We start from the raw sequence: 26,811 nt of genomic DNA, 5'->3' as shown, positions 1-26,811 counted from the left end.
TGTTGGTCTATCACATAAAATCCCAATAAAATACATTTACGTTTGTGGTTGTAACGTGACAAAATGTGGAAAAGTTCAAGGGGTATGAATACTTTTGCAAGCCACTATAAGTTACAACGGAGAAACTGGAGACTAAAGATTAGATGATGAGCTCTGTGTGTTCTGTGCATGAAAGTAAGCAAAATCTTAAAAGGGTTACCTCGGATAAGTAAATTATAATCCAACCAGACAAACTTGGGAATTTTGGAATGTTAACATTTTTATGCAAAAAAGGAAACTTTTATGAGGGTGCTTGAAAGAGCTGTGAGCGTTTAATTTAATGGTGGGAAACTTCCATTGCTCATGACATCAAACTCTAGATCTCTTCACTGACATAAATTCTTGGAAAAAGCATTTAATATTAATAACTCCAATTTCGGGACTGCATAGTGAACCGTTGACCGGTAGACAATGTTTGGGCCAACACACACCAAACCCAATAGAAAAATCTATCACTGTGTTACACATTAAGCTAGTTTGGTGTATAAAAATGATAGTTAACACAAAGTAATTAAAAACAATAATCACTATTCTACACTAATCCACTTGTGTAGAATTTAGATGCCATATATTTTCTTGGCAGTTCCTCCAGCTACTCTGTCTAAACTTCCTTCCCTCGTCACTCCCCTCTCCTTTCTTTAAGGCTCTGTTTAGAACCTACCTCTTTAACCAGACTTTTGGAAACCCCTGCTGTTTCCAATTTCTTCTTTAAATTGAAACCAGTTTATGTGATGTATTTTTGTCTGAAAATTGATGAGAGCCCATATAGATTCAGTGAATGTGTGCAGAGAGGAAGAGACCTGTAGGAAAAGATGGGTTGAGAAAGCGTTTAATTAAGCATACACAATTCTGGGGTCTATTACTAGAGGCTTAAAGTATATAAGCAGAGGAGTCATTATGAATCTTTATAAAAACACTAATGCGGCCTCAACTGGAGTATTGTGTTCAATTCTGGTTGCCTTGTTACATTAAGTCATTGCCAAGTATCCTGAAAAGACTTGGGAGCATGGCTTATGAGAAGGAAGTCTCCAATTACCAGGAGGTGCAGGGACTGTTTTCCTTTGAGAAGAGAAAAATGAGAGGAGATTTCATCAAAGTATAAAAATGAGGAATGGTTTGGAAAGAGTGAATAGCAAGAGCTTGTGGAGTCGTCGAGGATCAGATGTCATTAATGTAAAATAAAGGGGAAGAGAACTAAGAATGGTAGAAAGAGGAACTTTATGTGTAGATGGTATCGGGATAGCATTGCATGTGGATGTGGTGGAGGTAGGTTCCATCTGGCCATTAGGAAGTAAGATAAACACCTGATGAGGAAGACTTTGCAAAGCTATGGTGAAGCCAGGGATGGAATGGTAAAGAGCTGGCATTGACATGATGGACTGAAGGCCCTTGTTTGGTGCTGAAACTATTCTATGATTCTGCATTCACTGTTCTGTGAAACAATGGGCTGCTTTATTATGTTCTAAATACAAATGAGCCTTAACATTTGCATTTTAGCACAATATTTACACGTCAGAATAATATAGATGAAAGAAAATCATAGATGAGTATTGGCAGAAACTTTTCCAAAAAATGTAAACTTTCTAATCTTGCTTTTATCAAAGCAAGTAGAACTTTTTCAGCAGTTTAGTCATTGTACATTGCCACAAACAAAATACTGATGGCTCTGGCATTGGTAATTGTTCAACAACCTGAAAATAGCCTGATAATATCAAACAATAAGGTAAATCTAGGCTAGTCAACGAAAACCCCATTGGTGTTGCCCCCGCCCCCTCCCCCTCCCCCGTCACCAGAAAGTCTATGAAAGCAGACACAGTGGTCCAAGCAAGCTGGGTGCAAGGTCTCACTGCGTAACATAGAGTGCCACCCAGGTGAAGGGAGAAGGTGAGGTTGTTTAAGCAGTAGTGATCAGCTGTGTTAATGTGGAGATTTAAAAATAGTGTAGAATATAAAAGAATGGATGATTGGAAAAAGCTGAACAATTCTATTGCTTTCAGATTGGCACAATTGGGATGGCTCAGTGGTAAAGTTGCTGCCTTCCAGCGCCAGACACTCGGGTTTAATCCTGATTACTGGTGCAGTCTGCACAGAGATTTTACATTCTCCCTGTGCGTTTTCGCCGGGCCCTCCGGTTTCCTCCCACACTCCAAAGACTACAGGTTTGTAGGTTAATTGCCTTTTGTAAAAGTTGTAAATTATTCTTAGTGTGTAGGATAGTGTTAGTGTGCGAAGTGATCGCTGGTCGTCATGGACTCGGTGGGCTAAAGGGCCTGTTACTGTGCTGTATTTCTAAAGTCTAAAGTAAAGTAAATTGCTTTCTATTCTGGGTCATGAAGTTTCAGGTAGAGATCCCATTTCAGCTCGAGGATCTAGTGCAGTGCTAAGGCAGTGCTGCACTGTCAGCAGTGCTGTCTTGCAGATGAGATGTGCAATCAAGGCCTGTCTGCTCCCTCCGATGAACATGTAAGCACTATTTCAAAGAAAAGCAGAGTAGTTATCGTAGTTTTCCAGCAACGTGCCCTCACATGTTCTATTTGAAATCTGACAACTCTCTAATTAGCCAAACACATGAATAGAGGGATATAGACCATGTGCAGGAAGATGGGATTGGTTAGATTGGCATCATGGTCAGTGTAGACATGATGGGCTGAAGGAGCTGTTGCTGTGCTGTACAGTTCTATGTTCCTAATTGCCTTGATCCAAACATGGGTGTAAACAAGGAATACTGAGCGGTAAGTATCGCTGATTTTTAGGTTAAATAAGACCCCACGAAAAAGTATGTGCATGCATTTTAAGGAAAATATTTTGCTATTTTTAGAGTTATACGTGAAGCAAAGTAAGGTGATTATATTTCTGGGAAGCCACTGATCATAGTCACTCGATCTCATTACATTCATCCACAGAATTATACCCTCGTCCCAGACATTATCATCAATGGCTTTTTGTTTGTCTTGGGGAATTTCTAATGATAGTATGGTGTACAGCTTCAGCAACACGTCTGTTGATATCTGAACTGCCATGGTGTAAATTATAGCTTAGTGCAAATATTCTTCTGTAGCATCTTCTCTAGCATTCTTTGGACACCATCTAAACTAAGCTGTTGTATCTAGGATTTATGTTTTATACTTTCCGCGTAGGTTTGTAGGTTAATTTATCTCAGTAAATTGCCCATAATGTGTAGGGAGCGGATGAGAAAGTGGTATAACATAGAACTAGTGTAAACAGCTGATAATTGGTCAGTGTGTACCCAGTGGGTCTAACGGCCTGTTTCCATGCTGTAACTTTCAATCAAAAATAAACCTCTTATAGCTTTCAACAACATATCCATTGCTGAAGTATCCATCATTGTTTTCTTGTAAATCATTGGCCAGGAGATTTAACAGTACTAGCCATGGCCGCAATGTGACTGGCTATTCTGCAACAAGTTGTTAATCTCCTCAAAACTAAAATAATATTAATCATCTCCAAGTGAAGTCAGAGTGTATAAGAGTCTTCACCTGTTGTCTGGATTAGAATTGAAGAGGTTCAATAGTTTATAGGGCTGAGAGGTGCAAGGACCTCTTCTTTGTCACTGACCCATATCTGACCTCTGGATATGGCACAAGAACACATTATGCAACATATCCAGTATTCCTCCCGCATCCACCCTGCCCCCCCACCCCCCACCAGCTTCCTTTTCCAACAAGATCAAAGGAGGACCACCTTCTCCAAGTTTGATCGAAGCCACAAATCACACACATTCCATTCCTGTATTTTAGTTATGTCAATATTCTAGAATTTACCTCTTTTAATCCATATTTGGGCACCATTCCTGGGCACTGGTTACCTTCCAATATCTCTTTTAAGAGTGTTATTTTTACTTGAGCTCCAACTAGATTTGAGTGCTAATTTAATAAGAAAGTAGGAAAATCTAAATTCCAACCTAAAGGAAACGTCCATGAAGACTATTGAGTAAAAATTAGCACCACATTAGTTCACATTGTGATTTAGAAATTGGCTTTAGAGAAGTAAGGTTCTACCTCTTAAACGTGGTCCATTTAGTTGGCCTTCAAAGCATTGCTGTTCTATAAAAGGTTTGGTTAAACATGACAGATGACAGCAATTTGTCAGGAAAGAACAGGTTATTTTGTTTTTAAAATATATATTTTCTTTGCTTCCAGGAACTTGATGAAGGATTGCCAATAAAAGAACCATACTTTGTCAAAAACCCAGAACTGGTAGGTGATGTGGGCAATGGAATCCGAGTGACATGGTTGGGACATGCATCGCTGATGGTGGAAATGGAAGGGCTCACTTTTCTGACGGATCCCATGTTCAGCCAACGAGCCTCACCGGTGCAGTTCTGTGGGCCAAAGCGGTTCCGAAACCCACCCTGTACAGTGGCTCAGTTGCCCAAGATAGATGCTGTGGTTATTAGTCACAACCATTACGATCATTTGGATTACAACACTGTGCTTAGTCTTAATCAGCGATTTGGCAGTGACTTGAGGTGGTTTGTACCATTGGGTCTCTTAGGCTGGATGCAGAATTGCGGCTGTGAGAATGTTATCGAGTTAGACTGGTGGGAAGAAAACTGCGTCCCTGGGCACGATGAGGTTACATTTGTCTTTACACCTGTTCAGCACTGGAGCAAACGAACTGTGACAGATGACAACAAAGCACTGTGGGGCAGTTGGTGTGTCCTTGGACCCTGGAACAGATTTTTTTTTGCTGGAGATACCGGTTATTGCGTGGCCTTTGAACAAATAGGGAAACGGTACGGACCATTTGACCTTGCTGCTATTCCTATTGGTGCCTATGAGCCAAGGTAAGCAGATATTCAGCTATTTCAGATTTTTAATTTATGTTGGGGAGGACCTGCAAATGCTGGTTTAAATCAAAGACTGACACAAACGGCTGGAGTAATTCAGCGGGTCAGGCAGCATCTCTGGAGAAAAGGAATAGGTAACATTTCAGGTTGAGACCCTTCTTCAGACTGAGAGTCAGGGGAAAGGGGAACGAGAGATATAGATGGTACCTGGGAGAAATTGATGGAAGGTATGCAAAAAGCAACAATAATCAAGGAAATGTGGGGCACACAATGGGCCATTATTGGTTGTTGGTTAGGTGATATGGTGACCCTCAGTCTGAAGAAGGGTCTCGACCCGAAATGTCACCTATTCCCTTTCTCCACAGATACTGCCTAAAATGGTGAGTTACTTCAGCCTATTATGTGTCTGATTTTTATTTGTTGTAATTTTATGTATTTGATGCCTTCAATGGGGGGGGGGGGGGGGGGGGGGGGGGGGGGGGGTAGAATAATATTCTCCTCTTGGAGCAGAGTCCATAATTTCCAATTGTATAATTTGACTCAGCCCAATAATTTATGAAATTGCTTCAAGGAAAAATTGCCTCAAATCTATATTAACGTCAAAATGTGGCAATAGTGAAATAATTATTTTCACAAAGTATAGTAGCATTCTTTTCCTTTCTGCAGGACTGATCATGTAAGGTATGTAGATCACTTGCAGGAACCATTTGCCAGAGAAAGAAAACCTCCTTGCATTATGGCCTGAGTTTTACAAAAAACACGAGAGCATTCATGAGAGAAACCTCACCACTGTCATCTCCACAACTGCCTGGAATACATGAGATGCCACATTGGGTGAAGGTGACTCTGGGAGTTACCAACCTTTAAATTACATGGGTTAGTTGATATGGATGAAAGTAATTGATACGTTCTGAGCAGGACACCTTGAGTGGATTCACATAATGCAATTTAATGATCATAAGTGGTAGACAGATAGTTAAATGTAACCCTTGGATTTAGTGATTAGAATTAACTGTCAGTTGGTAAATGAGGACCTCTGCATGCATTGACATGGAGTGAAAACAGAATTGGGCTCCTAACAACAATTCAGTTCCCTGTTAGTGCTTACTGCAGTTCACCTAACGTTTGGAGTGAGCATTGGGGCAATGCATCAGAAAGTCTGTCGGAAGTAGAATGATAAATACACAACAGCTCCTCTGGTATTAGGGAAAGGAAACGCATCAAACTGATGGAAGTGCTACCTGAGTCATGTAAGTCTGAGTGAGAAGGGAGAGAAATGGTGCAGGATCATCATTTGATGTCTTGAGCATCTGCCAAGGCTCTGGATACTGAGTCTTACTGCAGAGACCTGAGCACCTGAATACAGTACTGAGAGCATCCTTTTTTATATTTTTCTGTTCCCATATACCAGAGGAGCTACCATGCATTTATAGTATGACTGGTGTTGCATACTTTCTGACACCTTGCCTGGATGCTTCCTTCAAATATTGAGAGATGGAGATATTTAGAATTGTTGGAGCAAACCTGTCTCACTCAGTGTCATGTTATGCAGAGGTCCATAGCTGGCAATGATCAGTTTTAGATGAGACATTATCTCCTTGCTCCACCCTCTCAAGTATACATAAAAGATCCCATGACATTATTTTAATTTAGTTGCGTTTAGAGACATAGCATGGAAACGGGCCCTTCGGCCCACTGAGTCCGCAGACCATCGATCCCCACTTTTGCATCCACTTCCTGCACACTAGAGATAATTTACAGGGGTCAATTAACCAACAAATCCACACGTCTTTGGGATGTGGGATGAAACCGAATGGAGCACCCAGAGGAAGCCCACGTGATCACAGGGAGAACGTGCAAACTCAACACAGGCAGCACCCAAGGTCAGATTGAACCTGGGTCTCCGGTGCTGTGAGGGTGCAAGTCCACTGGGCTGACCTAATGTAATCTTGACGAGCAAGGGAAATGTTCAGTGTCCCAGATCAACTGACGAGACTAACTGATTTATATCCTTGCTGATTGTAACAACTTACTCTGAAATTTGGCTGGTATCTTCCTTGCTGTACAACAGCAATCATAAATTATAAAGAATTTTAGAGCACTTGGAGGTAGTGATTAGGTACTAAGGAATGCAAGTATTTCACTTTATTAATTCATTATTTTCAACAAAATCTCATTACATTGAATAATTTAAAATTCAACATATGTCATTGCCATGGATTGTGTAAAAAAGGAAGCCACTGCCAGGAAATATCATTAACTATGGCTTTAATATTTTTTAACAATTTGAGTAGCTGCACGATTAGGCAGCAGAACATTCGATTCAGTTGCTAGCCATGACTCATCAAGCTACCAGTCACAAATGTGGGCAACTCCCTTCATCATGAGGGAGACAAATCACAGCATGTCCCATCGGCCTGGTGCTACATTCCATGTTTCTGAGATTGACCCAGCCTGGATTATGGAATGTTAGTTCCATTCACTGGGGAGAGGGTGTGCTGCATGTAGCCAAAAGAGATAGACTCAACAAAATCCAGCCTTCCTCTTTATTTCTTTAATGAGCAATTTATATTTAAAAAAATAAAATAAAAAAACGTTTCTTTCAAAAAGGTTACTGTTGACATCACCGGAGGATTAAAGGGGCTGAGAGACTCATCGGGATCAGGATGGAATAGATATCTTTACAATCCCCCTCCGCTCCGTTCTTCATCTGTTTCCTGTCATCACTCTTGGTTTTCATGTAAAATTTAAAGAAACAACAATCCGGTCGGCCCAACAGTTCAAAGCAGATGTTTCTTGCTCACACCAGCATCTCCTAGCTTCCCTGCAGTTCCAATTGCATTACCCCAGGCCGAGCAAGATTCTGGTTGAAGACATTTCTCCTGAGTTCTTATTGAATTTATTTTCTACATGGCTGCTAATGTTAGATTCCCTTCCAAGGGAAGTGTCTTCTCATCTTCTCTTTCCCAGAGAAAGGAATACTCACTCATTCAGTTTTTCCTGCAGACTGCAGATGCTGGAGTCTTGAGCAAATGCTAAGGGCTGAAGTTACACAAAGGGTCAGGCAGCATCTGTGGAGCAAATAAACAGGCAATGTTTCAGGTCAGGATTGTAAGACAAAGAAAGTTGGAGAAAGAAAACTCATTGGAGCTGTGAGATGTAGAACACAGCTGTAGCTGGAAATCAGAAATTAGTAAATTAACAAATGCTCTAGGACGGTATTCAGTAAATACTCAGTAGTTGAGATGGGATCTGTGGTGAGAGAAAAGCTATTGGCAGGTGATCTTGCATCAGAATTGGCTAGTTACGACATGAAGAGGAAAGACAGGTTATCTCATATACTTATTCAACTTCCTCTATTTACACTCCTCCAGATCAAGTGTGATTAATAAGAATTCATAATCCCTATTTTCAAAGGAACTGAAAGCATTTGTAAATGTAGACGGCCTTGATTGCAACCGAATCAAATGAATCTCCTCTGTCCTCTCTAATCCTCAACCTCTGCAACTGAAAATATACTTGTCTTCTTACTTTCATAGTTCTGATGAAGGATCGTTGAACTGAAAATTTAATGCTGTTTTTCTTTCCATGGATACTGTTTGACTTGCTCAATATTTTGAACATGTTCTGTTTTTATTTCAGTTTTTCAGCATCTGCTGTTGTTTTGCTTTTCGCCACATAAATCTATTTTATTTATCACATACTACACACTATACAAGTGTAGTTTCTTTTTTTTCTGAGCACCCTATTAACACCCTTTACTTTTTTTTTATTATTGATATTTCTTATTGTTTTTGTTTTTTATTGATCTTATATTATATATTATTTGAATGTAGATGTGAAGGATATTGTGTATTTAGTTTAAGAAGACATAGATGCGGATTAAGGTGGATAGAAATTCTCATTGGATTGATGTCCGGGTGCAACGGGGAGCTGGGGGAGTCAAGAAGGCTACTCCAAAAAAAGCCGCCCTAATAGTAAAATGCATGATATAAAGGTGAAGACTGGGGGTGATGGAGTAACCTTCTGCAGTTGGAATGTAAAAGGAATTAATGAACCAATTAAAAGGGGAAAGGTGTTAGCTCAGTTGAACAGATTGAAGACAGATGTCATTTTCCTTCAAGAGACTCATCTTAAAAAAGATGCTCAACATAGATTAACAGCTAAATGGATTTCTAAGGTGTATCATTCTACATTTATTCATAAATCTAGAGGAGTTGCAATAATTATTCGCAAAGGTATACCTTTCATACAAAGTTCTATTATAGATAAAGAAGGCAGATATGTAATAATTACAGGGGAATTATATTCAAAAAAGGTAATTTTAATGAATATATATGCCCCTAATTTTGATAATCCATTATTTTTTAAGAAAATATTTAATAATATTCCTATATCCACTCAACACAATTTAATAATTGGAGGTGATTTAAATTGTACTTTAGATAACTATCTAGATAGATCATCTGCAAAAAGGAAAGCTGCCTCGAAATCAAGTAAATTCATAAATGCTTTTATCAATACATCTAATATTAAAGACATCTGGAGGTTAGATAATCCATCCGGACGAGAATATTCTTTTTTCTCGCCCGTACATGGAACCTATTCGAGGATAGATTATTTTTTAATAGATTCTAAATTACTTCCTTTTACGTATGATGCAAAATATCATAATATTATCATCTCGGATCATGCGCCATTAACATTTAAGATAAAATTAAAAGATATATCTAATAAAACTACTACCTGGAGATTTAACCCTCAGATATTAAAGGACAATGACTGTTGTAAATATGTGATGGATCAGATTAAATTATTTTTTGAAACTAATGATAATCCTGAAACTTCTCCATCACTATTTTGGGACACATTTAAGGCATTCATGCGTGGCGCAATAATATCCGCACAAGCACATCTCAATAAAGAAAATCGAAAAATAGAACAAAATTTAGAAAATGAGATAAAACGTCTAGATAATGAAAATATAAAACAGCCTTCCAAAGAGTTAAGTAATAAAATTGCATCAGTAAAATATAGATTAAATAAAATATATTCTAATCAAGTGATTAAACTTTTTCAACAAACTAAGCAAGTGTATTTTGAATTTGGAGATAAGCCACAAAAATTACTAGCACGACAGCTTAGAAAATTAGAAGATGAGAAGATGATACACGGAATTAGATCTGAGTATGGAAATATATTAATTACTCCAAAAGATATTAATGATAGATTTTTACAATATTATAAAAATCTTTATTCGTCAAAACTAACAGGACAAACAGATAGTATGGAAATATTTTTACAAGAATGTCAAATCAATAGCTTAGATCAGGAAGGTAGAGAATTGTTAAATGCTGAAATAACAGTAAAAGACATTATAGAATCAATTAGTTCGCTAAAGAACGGAAAAGCAGCGGGCCCAGATGGCCTGAGTGCAGAATTTTATAAAAAATTTCAAGATCTGATTTCCCCAAGATTACAAATAATGTATAGATATGCATATGACCAAGGAAAATTACCAGAATCTTTAAATGAATCCACAATTACACTCATCCCTAAAGTAGATAAGGATTTGGAAGATCCTGGATCATATAGAGCGATTGCCCTTTTAAATACAGACCAAAAAATATTAACTAAGGTCTTATCTAGGAGATTAAGTTTAGTGATCTCTAAATTAATACATTATGATCAAACAGGTTTTATCCCAAAACGTTACTCATCCCATAATCTCAGACGTTTGTTTAATATTATATATTCAAAAAGAATACGAGATACGGAACTAGCGGTTATATCACTAGATGCAGAAAAAGCGTTTGATCAGGTGGAATGGATGTATTTATTTAATATAATGGAAAAGTTTCAATTGGGGGATAGATTTTGTAAATGGGTAAGAATTTTATACTCGAATCCTATGGCAAGAATTTTGACTAACCAAATTTTATCAGCCAAATTCAAACTCTCTAGGGGATGCAGACAGGGATGTCCGTTATCACCCTTATTGTTCGCATTGGTGATAGAACCATTGGCGGAAAAAATTAGATCTGAACCTGAAATATATGGCTATAATACTGATACAACAATTAATAAAATTTCTTTATATGCAGATGATGTTTTGATTTATATTACAAAACCGGAAATGAGTATTCCCAACCTGCTAAACATTATAACTAAGTTTGGTGCATTTTCTGGGTATAGGATTAATTGGGATAAAAGCGAGATTATGCCAATAACAGGAATAAATCTAAATACATTACAACAATACCCATTAAAAGTAGTTACAGACAAACTTAAATATTTAGGGATTAACGTAACTAAAACTCATAACTCATTAATAAAATCCAACTATCCTCAACTATTAGATAAACTTAGAAAAAATATTTTATATTGGAAAACACTTCCTATATCCATGATTGGTAGAATAAGTGCCATAAAGATGGTATTTCTACCGCAGTTGTTATATTTGTTTCAGGCTATTCCTTTTTTTCTTCCGAAAACTTTTTTTAAAAAAATTGATAATATTGTCAATAGTTTTATTTGGGATTATAAAAATCACAGAATAAATAAAAAACATCTATGCAAAGCTAAGATAAATGGAGGATTAGCACTTCCAAACTTTTTATATTATTTCTGGGCTGTTCAGATTAAGAATATGAATTTCTGGTGGGTAAATATGGATCATGAACCGACATGGTTAAATATAGAAAAGGAAGACTGTCTACCTTTCAATGTAGGTTCGATAATTTTTGCACCAACGGAAGTACAAAAAAAATATTATAAAGACAACCTAATAATATATAATAATAGACGTATTTGGAAACAAATAGTTAAGACTCTACATTTGGATAATCTCTCATTTAGATTACCAATTATGAATAATCCATCGTTTAAACCTGCTATATTAGATGGGGGGTTTAAACAATGGGATGATTTAGGAATTACAAGGATAGAACACCTTTATAGAAAAGGAAAATTTCTTTTATTCCAGGAGTTACAAGATATTTATGGATTGTCTCCACAACATTTGTTTAGGTATTTACAAATTAGAGATTATATTAAATCCAATACACAAGATTATAAAAATAAAGAAGCAGGATTGTTAGACGAACTGTTTAATTTACATCCAAATACAGAAAAATTAATAGCCTATATATATAACATCATTTTGGATAAGGAGAATCCAATAACGGAAATATATCGTCAAGCATGGGAAAATGAAATGGGATTGGCTATAACAAAAGAAAACTGGGAAGAAAGTCTACAACGAATACACCGGTGTTCATTAAACGCCAGACATATACTGATACAATTTAAAGTATTATATAGGTTACATTATTCGAAAACTAAATTAAATAGTATTTTTCCGAATCTCTCCGCTATTTGTGATAAGTGCAAGAAAGCAGAGGCAAATTTAATACATAGTTTCGTTACATGTCCTAAATTGAATTATTACTGGACAGAAATTTTTAAAGTTATTTCTGAAGTCATCAAAGTTAAATTGGACCCTAACCCAAAGCTAATAATATTTGGAATTCCGGATTTACATCTATCACTTACAGTAAATCAAAGAAATTTCTTTGATTACTGTTTGATAATTGGGGAAAAAAATCATATTGAAATTTTGGAAGGGAACATTATCCCCCACAACCAAAATGTGGGCAACAGAGATGATGGAGACGTTACATCTGGAAAGAATTAGATTTGTCCTATTGGACAAGTATAATTCTTTTGAACAGATATGGTCTCCATATATACAGTATTTAGAGAAGTAGCTGTTCTTGGCAACACAGCTCGGCGTGCACCCTGCGGGATTTGGTGAGAATAATTCATTTTTATATTGGAATTAACATATATGTCTTTATTGATACTATCACTTGTAGTAGTGTTATTAATAATACATATTGTGGTTACTCAAATTTAAAAAAATTTTTTTTTTTCGTTTCTCTTTTCTTTGTTATATATAATCAAATTATTATTTAATCACTCTCTTAATGATTTATAACTGTTCTATTCTTTCTCTATCATTATTTCTAAAAAAATAGTAGATAAGTATTACTAGTGTTTTACTTAATGCAAATTGAATTAATTTGATATAAAGTTGTTTGAAGCATTGTAATTGATTACCTTTAATAAAAAAATATATCAAAAAAATAAATCTATTTTATTTGCTTACCATAATGCTTTTCACATACTAATACTGTATGCGTAAAAATATCTTTCATCATCCCCTTCAATCCTAATCTTGATTCAAATTCGCTAGCCAATGGAAACAAATTTTCAATGTTTATGATCTTAAATCTTCACTGCAGTGAATTTAGGTCTGCTCTAGAATTCTGTCATTACAATATTTCCCTTATCTTGCAGATTATCCAAGTGAGTCACCCGCACTCATTTGTTTTTATCTCTTCTTTTCGTTTTAAAATCTGTGCATAATTTGCCAGCTGTGGATGAATTATTGTTTTGCACATCAACACTTTCATGCTCTAGTATTCAAATCAGGTTGCATAATCTTTTGTTTCTGATTCCTACATCACTGTTGAAACTGTACCAGATGTATTTTCTGTCTAAGTACAGAACAATTGTGACAGTAAATTCCTTTTAATGGAGTTGCCCACAGGATTTAATAAATCAGAAAAGCTATTACAAACTGCTTTACCGATAAGATATCCAGCACAATATATGATCTTCCCTGCAACCACTTAAACTGTGCATACAGCCGTCTCTTTAATAGATTTATCAGAAATGTGAGTTGCATCTGGAGAGAACATTTGTGTTCTGCAATGCCAATGCAAGTTATTGCTGGTACTATCTGCCACAAACAGTGAAGATGCTGAATTCAATTTGAAATGATAAATACCAGAAACATGTTGTTACAATGTTAACATGTATAGTATGTTAGTGATGCTGATAAGTGTAGGAACAAACCAAAACCTTCTCTCTTATTTGGCCATTACCTGATATAGTATTTTTTTAATACTGTGCGTGTTTTTATTAGGTAGAGCACCAGTCTATCTCTCTAACAAATATCACCAACAATCTGTCCTGGACCAACCACTATGGACAAGAACACACGCCAATACCTCTACATTTGGGGTTGTCAACCTTTTTCGTCCCGTTTACCCCCGGCAACTTTAATAGCGCATAACAATGTTATTTCACTTATTTATGAACAACAAATGATGAACAGATACCGTAATACCAGAACCGAACACAGTCAGTTAATGAGAAAAAATATGTACAAATCCAGAATCAACAAATTTATCCCCTGGATAGGCAAAATTGCATACCCCTCGGGGTAAATTTACCCCAGGTTGGGAACCCTTGCTCTACATTCTCAGATGTTCAGCATGTCTCTAGCAAGCATATTTAGATGCACTGTGGGAAGCATCCTATCAGGATGCATCAAAGCTTGGTTTGGCAAAACAGCTCTGCCCAAGACCATAGCAAATTGCAAAGAGTTGTGGATTACTCCAGTCCATCATCCAAATGAGCTTCCTCCCTAATCGAATCCATCTTCACTTTATGTTGCCCTGGGGAAGCAGCCAACATATTCTTTTTCATTTGTTTATTTATTTATTTATTTATTTTTAATTAGAAGTACGGTAAATTACAATACTACACAACACGTATGTCTTAATACATTTTTTGTACCGCTTCATTTTTTGAGCTTTAAGAAAAAGATAGAAGTAAAGAAAGTAAAGAAAGTGCGCAAGAGTCGTGAAGGTGCAAGAGAGTGTTGAGAAAAGAAAGCCCCTTAGAAAAGAAGTTAGAGAAGGAAGTAAAGAAAGAAAAAAGACCCTAGAAAAGAAGGAAAAAGAAAGGAGAAACAATCGCTCTATTATAACATTAAACTCCGCAGAAAGGGGACTACCAACCAAGTCTGTTTTTGTTATTTTGTTGTTTTGTTGTTGTTTTTTTACACCCCGTTACCAGATCCTGGTACCTTTTATTTATCTATTTATTTATTTATTTGTTTGTTTATTTTTAAATTACTATTGCACCTTATGCTTATAATAGTTCCAAAAACGTAGACCACGTCTTTTGGAAGTGGTCTGCTTTGCCTGCTAAGAGGAATCTCATCTCTTCCAGATGTAGTGTTTCAAACATATTTGATATCCACATTTTTATTGTTGGTGTAGGCGCATTTTTCCAGAATTTGAGCTTTTTTCCCATTATTAGCCCGTAATTGAGTAAATTCTTCTGAAACACGTTTAGTTCATGGTTACCTTTATTTATTTATACAATGGGAAAGAATGGGAATCAAAACGCTCGGAGATCTGTATGAATTGGGAAAATTACTATCATTTCAACAACTACAACTGAAATATAATTTGAAAAATAATCAATATTTTAAATATCTTCAAATTCGTGATTATCTGAAAAAATACACAAAAGACTATCATAATATGCCTACAGACTTACTGGATGAAGCAATGAAGACAAAGGCGGAATCAGCGAATCTAATATCGTACTTATAGAACATCATCTTAAACATAGAAATACCCACAACTGATGGAATTAGAAGAGACTGGGAACAAGAATTAGCTATAAAAATTTCAAAAGAGAGTTGGGATAATCACTTACTACAGGTGCATAAATGTTCGATCAACGTACGACATACCCTCATCCAATTCAAAACATTACATAGACTATATTATTCAAAAACTAAAATCAATAAATTCTTCCCTAATGTCTCACCCATCTGTGATAAATGTCTGTGTCAAGAAGCTACCATAGCGCATTCTTTCGTTTTTTTGTACAAAAATACAAAAATTCTGGAATGAAATATTTGACATCTTTACAAAATTAATTAAAATAAAACTGGTACCAAAACCAGAATGGATTATTTTTGACGGCCAACATATTCAAGGACCATTTTCACCATTTCCCTCTTCTTTCCTCTCCCATGTGGGCAGAAGATACATAAGCTTGAAAGAATGTACCACCAGATTCAGGAATATCTTCTTCACTGCTGTTATCAGATAACTGAACAGTTGTCCCACAAGCTAAGGAAAACCCTGACATTTTTGCATGGGAAGAAGAATGGACTTCTGGAGGAGACAGTATGTTTTATGTCATTCCTACTCGGTTGCAATCATTCCTACTCGGTTGCAATCATTTTAGGAGATTTTCTTTCTTATGGTCTTGGATTGCGATTCAAGATTATAATTTAAGATCACACTTTAGATGCACAGTGCCAAGTTATTGCATTTTTAGAGATACTGTTCACTAAAACACTAAGAAATGTAATATCTGGCTGTGACTAGAATTGATCGTACTGAAATCCACCAAAACCCCAAGCTAAAATCTTGCTTCATCGACGTTTCTTAGGAAATTAATTGTTATCTTTCTGGCATCTTGCTCCATTTACCTTCATAACAACAACCTCTCTTGAAAAAGACTTTATTGTATGAAATGTTGTGACATTTTCAGATATGACAACTACATTTATTCCAACTCGCCGTGTATGTTATTTTGTGGATTGCATTTCTCATGCTTGCTTTGTTAATAATCCTTATTTTGTATTAACTGCGTTAACTGCAGTTTTCAGTTCATGGCAGAATGAGTCTGATTGAATGTTCCTGGTGTCCTCTTTTTGCCCATTTACTATGATAGAGCTTTTGCAATAACAAATATAGTCCGAGCAAAGTAATATCATTTGTGCATGCACTGGCCAAGCTGATTCTGAATCTCTCAGTCACTCATCCTGTTTCTGTTTTGCAATATGTTGAATTGATCAAGAGTACGCCTGGCCGGAAGGAGGGTCATAACGTATTGTGTCATTCAAGCACAGAAACATGCACCATCTGCTCCTCTCAGACTTGTGGCTCATGGTTTGTTTACCAGTCAATTTCTTGGTCTCTACTCTAGATGGTTTATGAAGTATCACCACGTGAATCCAGAAGAGGCTGTGAGGATCCACATAGATGTTCAGTCAAAGAGGTCTATAGGAATACATTGGGGAACATTTGCTTTAGCCAATGAGGTAAGTAGTTTATAGCTCAGTTTATTTTGTTGGCTTCTAAAGTTGAAACTTAATTTTCACGTTTGGTATTCATGTACTTTGATTTTAATGTTATTTACCTGCACAGGTGGGAAGTATAACTAGCAACCTATGAGGTCTTGTCCAACCAATTAAATGTCAACCTGGGTCAGTGTACATCAATGGACTGACCCCAGTGTACATAGACCGATAGCCATGAAGTGCATCACAGCTGAATCCTGCCTGGTCCTTATCGTTATGAAAGGGATTACTCACTAAATGGTTTATTGGGTACTATTGGATGACAGCTAGTTTCAACTGGGATCCCGGTGAAAGTGGGTAAATGTTGGCCACAAGACAATGAGGGAAAGTGAAATTTGACGACTTCTGCATATACAGCATTTTTTTAAATATTCAGGCACAGCAAGTCAATATCACGGAGAAGTTATTTATTATCTATCTATATTATTACTAAAACTCATCTTGACCACTTCAAAGGTCAAAGGTATTTTATTAGTCACATTCACATACACCCAGGTGTAGTGAAGTGAAATGCTTTTTGCCATTTTGCAGCACACAAAAAAAGAATACGGACATAACACCAATGAGAGTCTTAAACACATAGAACATCCCCCCACAATGGCTCCCACCATGAGGGAAGGCACAAAGTCCAGTCCCCAACCCCAGTTCACCCATAGTCGGGCCCATTGAGGCCTCCACAGTTGCCTCTACGGAGGCCCGATGTTCCAGGCCGTTCTCGCCGGGTGATGTTGCTCCGGCGTCGGGAGAGTCCACCCAGCGGCCTGGGAACCCTTGAACGGCCGCTTCCGCACTGGAGGCCGCGGCTTCCGAAGCCAACAAGGCTGCGCCGGTTGGAGCTCCACAACTAGCGACCTCATCTAGAGATCCCAGGCTCCCGATGTTAAGTTCAGCGTCGCAGCTGGTCGCTCCACAGTCCCGCAGCTCCGCGATGTTTTACCCGGCGGTCTCAGCTCACCGGAGCTCCAGCGCGGCGACCCAGGCAAGGCATCGCCCGCTCCACGATAGCGCTCCAGCACTGTGCCGCCGCCGAAGCCGAGGTTCTGGGCGGTCCCCGACAGGAAACGCCGCTCCAGGCCCGCTGGTAGGCCGCGAGGACGGGTCGAAGCTGCAGCCCGGAGAAAAGCCGCCTCTCCGACCAGGTAGGGACCCTGAAAGGTAGTTTCCCCCTCCCCCCCCCCCCCCCACCCCCCACATAAAAAAAGTATAGGCCTCCAAACAAAACACTTAACTAACTAAAATAAAAAATAAAAGATGAAGAGACAGACAGCTGCTGGCTGGGCAGCCGTGCTTCCGGTCTGCGTTGTTTTTAAATTTGCGCACAAATGGTACCCTATATTGCTAGGATTACTCCCCACCTTACTCACCGTTCTCCTCTGCTCCAAGCACACCATGTTTTGTTCCGATCGGTGGAAGATTACAAAAGTTATGAAGGTTTAAAAAATCGTCAGATCAGCAGATTGGTCTTCTCGCCTGTCAGTCACCATGAAGGTAACGCCACTTCCGGCACCTGCTGGAGAATAAAGCCCCGGAGGCGGGGCTGACTCCGTGAGCACCGTCCACAAGCCGCCGAGAATAAAGCTGAAGCAGCGGAATATGGGCTGTGTTCGCGGGCGGGTGCGGGCTGTGTTCGGGGACGGGAGCGGGCTGTGTTCACGGGCGGGGACTGGGAGCACGACAAGCGCTGGGGACTGGAACAACTGAGTGAGTCTGGAGCCAGGAGTGCGGCCGGGGCCGGGAACCAGTGAGCCCTCCCACATTCCTCCCCCACACCCCCTCCCTTCCCCCACACCCCCTCCCTTCCCCAAACCCCCCCCATCCCCACCCCCCCCCTACCCCACACTCCCCCAACCCCCACACCCCTCCCACCTACACCCACAGCCCCCCTACCACCACACACCCCCTCCCGCACACCCCTCCTCCCCGCACACCCCTCTCCCCGCACACCCCTCTCCCTCGCACACCCCGCTACCCCGCACACCCCTCTCCCCCGCACCCCACACACACCCCCACCAGCCCCCGACAAGCCCCGCCTGAAGCCGTCCCCGTCCCCCGGCTACAGAATGCTCCCGCCGTTGCATTGGGGGAACAAGTGAGTGGTGGAATATTGCGTTGGCGAATAGGTTGTGTTGGGGGACCAGGCCTCCCGTGTGTCCCACTTAGTCTAGTCTATCCCTAAATGCCTCTGCACAATGGAGGCAGTTAGTATTCAATTACATTGATATCTAGTCAGACTACATAAGGCCAACACATTTCCTCACCAGAATGAGCGAAATGAAATGGATGGATTTTTTGTTCATTATTATTCAAAGTTGCTTTTTTAATGCTAGATAAATTGTAATCTTCCAACTGCAACTGCAATGGCATGATTCATGCTTATTTCCCTGGATCACTTGTCCAGACTCCTGGATGGAAATCCAGTAACTGTTGGAGTGAGAGAGGTCCCTAACCCCTCCCACCCCAATCCATTTTCCTAGGTCAGGAAAATGTTAAACGAACTGAAACTGGAACACACCACAAGGGAGGTTGTCTAACTAAAGATGTGGAATCATGGGATTCTCTCAAAGGCACTGGAAAAGATGGCAAGATGTTCAAAGCTACTAAATGGCTGAATAATATAAAAATGCTTGCAGATCCATTTGAAAGAGGAAACACCCAATAAGCCTATTGACACAAAAAAAAACATTGCTTTGACTGAGCTTATTTCAGGACAATCTTGGTATTTGGTCTGGTATGTTATGAATGGCAGGTTGCTCACAAAATTACCAACATCATTTAAGGAAAGACAAATGTTTTAAGATTTGATAACTGTGACATATTAAAAGTTTTGGACATGTGGACCCATAGTACAGTAATATAATTGAGAATATTTGGTTATGCTTCTAACCAAATAGTTTGGAACAAGGAATGGGTCAACCCTGATTCCAACTGTTATTAAGCTGGCAGGTGGAAGGAAAAATCTCCAATTCTAATTTCGGATCACCAACCACTCTCTTTTGTTGGCAATTTTTCATTCCTCCACTCTCCCCTAAGCACGTTGACTCCATTCTTGAATATAGGCTTTGTGTTGACGTTGACAAAAGGGCTGTATGTTCCGTTGCCATCCCTCACAATCAACCCTTCCAATACTATGACATTTTTAGATGCTGTAAGTGAGCTAAGTACATTACTCTGGTTAACATTCTCCTTATTATTGGCCATAATGTGTGTGTAAAGTTTGATCTGTTACAGACTTGCTGAGAAAGTCAGTTCTTTTCTCTTGCAGCACTGATTAGCACCTCTTGTTTTTTAATTGCCTGTTGATGTGATTCTTCATCTCGAGAGTAATAAAAACCATTATCAGGGTCTATAATTAAATTCAGAGATAAAATATATCAGTATTAAAAATGCTTTCTTGTATGTGGAAACATCAACATTATTTGCACCTCGTCTGAGTCATGATGCCACTGGGTATTTCTTGTAATTACCTGTAAATAAACCACAAGTCCAGGCAAAACTTCCATTGTCTCCCACAAGGTTATTTACACTGTGGATGTTCCAGTTGCCCTATTCACTGATTTGTGGTGGGCCATATTGCTGTTTGAATAGGACTTCACCTTTCCCTACTTTAGCCCAATTTTTAAAAAACTATTCTGTCTCTTCAATATTGTGTGCAAGATCCTTTCCCAAAAAAATATAATCAAAAGCATAACTTCATCCTTCAGGATAAATTAAAATAAATGACATACTAATTTGTTTAAAAATTATACTCTGCAGTTTTTTTTCTGCTCAATTTCAAAGAAGGTGTTAGCTGGGATGTGTTTCTGAAGATATTATTCAGAAATGTGCTGCTTGAACACACCTGACCTTTTAGCCAGGGTGCATTTTTACGCACCGGCCTACATGTCCCAGCTACACTAGTCTCACCTGCTTGCACTTGGTTCATATCCCTCTAAACCTGTCTTATCCATGTACCTGTCTAACTGTTTCTTAAACGTTGGGATAGCCCCAGCCTCAACTGCCTCTTCTGGCAGCTTGTTCCATACACCCACCACCCTTTGTATGAAAAAGTTACCCATCGGATTCCTATTAAATCTTTCCCCCTTCACCTTGAACCTATATCCTCTGGTCCTACTCTGGGTAAGAGATTCTGTGCATCTACCCAATCTATTCCTGTCATGATTTTATACACCTCTGTAAGATCACCCCTCGTGCTCCAAGGAATAGAAACCCAACCTACTCAACCTCTCCCAATAATTCAGTCCTGGCAACATCCTCATAAATCTTCTGTGAACCCTTTCAAGCTTGACAATATATTTTCTGTAATATGGTGCCCAGAATTGAACACAGTACTCGAAATGCGGTCTCACTAACGTCTTATACAACAACATGACCTCCCAACTTCTATACTCAATTCTCTGACTGATGAAGGCCAATGCGTCAAAAGCCTTTTTGACCACCTTATCTACCTGCGACTTGACCGTCAAGGAACCATGCACTTGCACTCCTAGATCCTTCTGCTCTACAACATTCTTCAGAGGCCACCATTCACTGTGTAGGTCCTGTCCTTGTTGGACATCCCAAAATGCAACACCTCACACTTCTCTGTATTAAATTCCATCAACCACTCCTCAGCCCACCTGGCCAATCAATCCTGCTGCAATCTTTCACACCCATCTTCACTATCTGCAAAACCACCCACTTTTGTATCATCAGGGAACTGGCTAATCTTGCCCTGTATGTTCTCATCCAAATCATTAATGAAGATGACAAACAGTAACGGGCACATCACCGAACCCTGAGGCACACCACTAGTCTCAGGCCTACAGTCCGAGAAGCAACCTTCCACCATCACCCTCTGCTTTCTTCCATGAAGCCAATTTGCTATCCATTCAGCTATTTCTCCTTGGATCCCATGTGATCTAACCTTCCAGAGCAGCCTACCATGTGGAACCTTGTTGATGATGTTAGGCAGAGTGCTTTTCTGAAAATATTAGACAAGTTGTGTTTCCTAGAGGTTTTAGCAATGGCGACTTCCTGAAATTATTTGATAGAAGGTAATTGAATGTAATGCAAAAGGTGTAACTCTTGAAAGTATTAGCTGGCATCCAATTCATTGAAGTATTCACCAGGTGTGTTTCGTAAACCTATTAGCCAAGCTGTGTTTCCTGAAGGTACGCTTCACAATTTTCCTTAAGCTATTAGCCAGGTGTGTTTCCAGTAGGTATAGGAACGCCTTTACCGTAGCATTGTTGCCTTAAGGTATTAGACAAGATGTGCTTCCTGAAAGTATTAACCAAGGTAAGTTTCCTGGATGTGGCTGAAAGTATTAACCAGATTGTGTCCAGTCAATCTTGATAATATTGGACATAGTAAACTGCCTTAAGGTGCCTGAAGACATTACTTAGGGATTGTTTCCTGAAAATGTTGGACAGGGCAGAAGATGTTTGAAGCTACCAAAAATATTAACCAGTGTGATTTTCTTTTATCTATCAATCAGAATGCGTTTGTTTCCCAAAGTTGTCTGAATGCATTAACTCAACTGCACTTCCTCTGTGTATCTACATATTGTGTTAAGGTATCAGACAAACAATGTTCCTACAGGTATTAACCAGGAGGCACCTCCACAAAGATATTAGGCAGGATGCATCTTCTGTAGGTGGCTCTGGGTATTTGCTAGGATGTACTTCATGTAGACGTTGGTGAGATATTTTATTTTCTGAAATTATTATTTGGGATGGATTACCTTAATATTATTTGTTCCTTTCCTGAAAATATTATCTCTGGTCTGTTTCCTGAAGCATTGCTCTGGGGGTATTTCCTGAAGGCGTTTGTTCATGTGTGTTTCCAAGGTATTAGCTGAGATGTGCTTGGTGAAGTTAATAACATTGATGTGATGTGTATCTACACAGCGGTTCAAGGTATTAGGCAAATGATGTTCCTACAGGTACTAATCAGGGTGAAATTCCACAAAGAATTTAGGCAAAAAACAAAAAAAACTTTTCACTGTACCTCGGTACACGTGACAATAAACTAAACTACATTTTAGTTTATTGTCTCACTTTAGTGTGACAAGCTTTAGTTTAGTTTATTATCAGAAGCTAAAGATATTAGCTAGGGTGTTTTTCCCGTAAGTATTGCCCAGGTTATGCTTCCTGAAGGCATGAGCCAGAATATGACTGTTCATAGTATTAATTGTGGTGCGTTTTCTGAAGCTATGATCTAGGTTGTATTTCCTAAAAATTGGGTGTGGTTCCCGAAGTTTTCAGGCAGAGTGTGTTTCATGAATTTATTGACCATGGTGTAATTCATTAACAATATAGCTAGTATGAACATCCTGAGGGTTTTAGCTAGGGCGTGTTCTTCGAAGGTGGGGTATGTTATGCAAAGTCAGCTGAAGCTACTCAGCAGGTGTATTTTCTGAAGTTTCCCAATAGTATTAGCAAAGCTCTATTTCCTGAACATATTAGTCACCGTGCTCTTCCCAAAGTCACTGTTATCCCATGTATATTTATTTAAAATTATCCAGGTAAAATTATCCCGATGACGATACCCAGGTTACATTTACAGGTAAATAATTGGTGACAATGCACAGTGATCCAAGTTCTTTTCTTCCTCCTCTTCTGATTTGAGTCAGTAAAGACAAGTGCAGACCTGTCAATTCAAGTTGGGTCTATTGTCATTTGCATGTGTAATCTTGCTCACAGGAAAATCACAGGCACGTAGACTCAGACAAATACAGTCATAAATTATACATAAATTCTACAAGGCAGTGAAAGGAAAAATATTGTGCAAAAGCCACAACATTAGTGTAAAACACAAATGTGAAACAAATCTATGCTAGTCCAATATGTGTCTGTAGTGTTCTGTTGCCGGGGTAGGATTAGGGTAGGTACACAAAAATGCTGGAGAAACTCAGCAGGTGCAGCAGCACCTATGAGCGAAGGAAATAGGCAACGTTTCGGGCCAAACCCCTTCTTCAGACTGACTGGAGAAGAAAGGAATAAGCAGGAGGAAGAGCCCGAAGGCTGAGGGATGGGATGAGACAGCCCGAGGGCTGAGGAAAGGGAGGAGACAGCAAGGACTAACAAAATTGGGAGAATTCAATGTTCATGCCCCCAGGATGCAGACTCCCCAAGCGGAATATAAGGTGCTGTTCCTCCAATTTCCGGTGTTGCTCGCTCTGGCCATGGAGGAGACCCAGGACAGAGAGGTCGGATACGGAATGGGAGGGGAGTTGAAGTGCTGAGCCAGCCACCGGGGGGTCAGGTTGGTTATTGCGGACCGAGCGGAGGTGTTCGGCGAAACGATCGCCAAGCCTCCACTTGGTCTCACCGATGTAGATCAGCTGACATCTAGAGCAGCGGATGCAATAGATGAGGTTGGAGGAGATGCAGGTGAACCTCTGTCGCACCTGGAACGACTGCTTGGGTCCTTGAATGGAGTCAAGGGGGGAGGTAAAGGGACAAGTGTTGCATCTCTTGCGGTTGCAACGGAAAGTGCCCGGGGAGGGGGTGGTACGGGAGGGAAGGGAAGATTTGACAAAGGAGTTATGGAGGGAGCGGTCTTTGCGGAAGGCAGACATGGGGGGAGATGGGAAGATGTGGCGAGTGGTGGGGTCACGTTGGAGGTGGCGAAACTGACGGAGGATTACTTGTTGTATATGACGGCTGGTGGGATGAAAGGTGAGGACTAGGGGGACTCTGCCCTTGTTGCGAGTGGGGGGATGGGGAGAGAGAGCAGTGTTGCGGGGTATGGAAGAGACCCTGGTGCGAGCCTCATCTATGGTGGAGGAGGGGAACCGCCCCCCCCCCCCCCCGGTTCCATGAAGAATGAGGACATTTCAGATGCCCTGGTGTGGAACGCCTCATCCTGGGTGCAGATGCGGCGTAGACGGAGGAATTGGGAGTAGGGGATGGAGTCCTTACAGGAAGCAGGGTGGGAAGAAGTGTAGTCCAGATAGCCATGGGAATCAGTAGGTTTATAGTGTATGTCGGTCAGAAGTCTATCACCTGCGATGGAGATAGTGAGGTCAAGGAATGGTAGGAAAGTGTCGGAAATGGTCCAGGTGTATTTGAGTGCTGGATGGAAGTTAGTGGTGAAGTGGATGAAGTCGGTCAGTTGTGTGTGGGTAGGATTAGGGTAGTGCAGGTCTGTTCAAGTCATCTGGAATGCTGGGAGTTTTATTTAGAAAAGGCCATGGATCTGATTACCTTCTTTCAGTTGTGTTTCTTTGGAAGAGCTGAATGGCATGAATGGACAAGAAAGTGCAACTGTGGATAAGTAGCCCGCATACCTGAGTTTCATCTCTCTTGTGTAACTTTCATGTAAAAACAACAGCCAGTGGTAATGTGAGGGGAAAGGGTGTAAAGAAATTTAAATTGATCACAGAGTAGTGGTTGGGATGTTGACCATTGAAGTTGGGACGTCATGTTGCAGCTATGTAAGACGTTGGCGAGGCCACATTTAGAGTATTGTGTTCAATTTTGGTCGCCATGTTATAGGAAAAATGTTGTCAAGGTGGAAAGGATGCAAAGAAGATTTGCGAGGATGTTGCCAGATCCTGAGCTACAGGGAGAGGTTGAGCAGCCCAGGACTTTATTCCTTGGAGCAGAGGAGGTTGAGGGTGATCTTACAAAGATGTACAAAATAATGAGAGGAATAGATCAGGTAAATGCCCATAGTAGGGGAATCAAGGACCAGAGGACACAGATTTAAGGCGAGGGGAGAAAGATTTAATAGAAACCTGAGGGATAACCTTTTAATACCAGACTATTATCTAAATGGTGGCCGACTAGGAAAAGGGGAGATGCAGCGAGACCTGGGTGTCATGGTACACCAGTCATTGAAAGTGGGCATGCAGGTGCAGCAGGCAGTGAAGAAAGCGAATGGTATGTTAGCTTTCATAGCAATAGGATTTGAGTATAGGAGCAGGGAGGTTCTACTGCAGTTGTACAGGGTCTTGGTGAGACCACACCTGGAGTATTGCGTACAGTTTTGGTCTCCAAATCTGAGGAAGGACATTATTGCCATAGAGGGAGTGCAGAGAAGGTTCACCAGACTGATTCCTGGGATGTCAGGACTGTCTTATGAAGAAAGACTGGATAGACTTGGTTTATACTCTCTAGAATTTAGGAGATTGAGAGGGGATCTTATAGAAACTTACAAAATTCTTAAGGGGTTGGACAGGCTAGATGCAGGAAGATTGCTCCCGATGTTGGGGAAGTCCAGGACAAGGGGTCACAGCTTAAGGATAAGGGGGAAATCCTTTAAAACCAAGATGAGAAGAACTTTTTTCACACAGAGAGTGGTGAATCTCTGGAACTCCCTGCCACAGAGGGTAGTTGAGGCCAGTTCATTGGCTATATTTAAGAGGGAGTTAGATGTGGCCCTTGTGGCTAAGGGGATCAGAGGGTATGGAGAGAAGGCAGGTACGGGATACTGAGTTGGATGATCAGCCATGATCATATTGAATGGCGGTGCAGGCTCGAAGGGCCGAATGGCCTACTCCTGCACCTAATTTCTATGTTTCTATGTTTCTAATACAAAGGTTGATGTGTGTATGGAACGAGCTGCCGGAAAAGGTAGTTGAGACACGGTACTGTTGCAACATTTAAGAAACATTTAGACGGGTATGTGGATAGAATAAGTTTGGAGGGATAAGGGCCAAATATGGGCAGATAGGACTAGTGAAGTTGGTGGATGTTGGTCAGCATGGGCAAGTGCTTGCCTATTTATTTCCTGAACTGCATACCTTGTCCCCAGGCAATAATCTAATTTATCCACTTTAATTCTGTATAACACTTGGATAATTTTATTCACATGCAGATTACACCTGTTAGTTTATTGCTTTTGAACATTTTCTCTGGTCAATGAAATCCCAAATACTCATGCATCACGAATTTCAACATTTAAACTTGGAATTATATAAATCAAAACCAAATTAAGGTTGTTAATCTTGGGG

At 39.8% G+C, this 26,811-nt stretch overlaps 1 protein-coding gene across 7 annotated transcripts in view; it reads left to right on the top strand.

Annotated features, from left to right (window-relative positions):
* The window catches only part of napepld (N-acyl phosphatidylethanolamine phospholipase D), a 49,482-nt gene that overhangs the window by 6,456 nt on the left and 16,215 nt on the right, over positions 1–26,811 (top strand). For all 7 annotated transcript variants that reach the window (XM_033039874.1, XM_033039877.1, XM_033039876.1 and 4 more), the window contains 2 exons: positions 4,200–4,846; positions 16,718–16,832. In XM_033039874.1, coding sequence (XP_032895765.1) covers positions 4,200–4,846; positions 16,718–16,832 — 762 coding nt within the window. The remainder of the gene's footprint in view (positions 1–4,199; positions 4,847–16,717; positions 16,833–26,811) is intronic.

This window comes from Amblyraja radiata, chromosome 21 (assembly GCF_010909765.2).
Source record: "Amblyraja radiata isolate CabotCenter1 chromosome 21, sAmbRad1.1.pri, whole genome shotgun sequence".
Classification (NCBI taxonomy): Eukaryota; Metazoa; Chordata; class Chondrichthyes; order Rajiformes; family Rajidae; genus Amblyraja; species Amblyraja radiata.
This window is presented reverse-complemented; position numbering and strand designations above follow the sequence as displayed.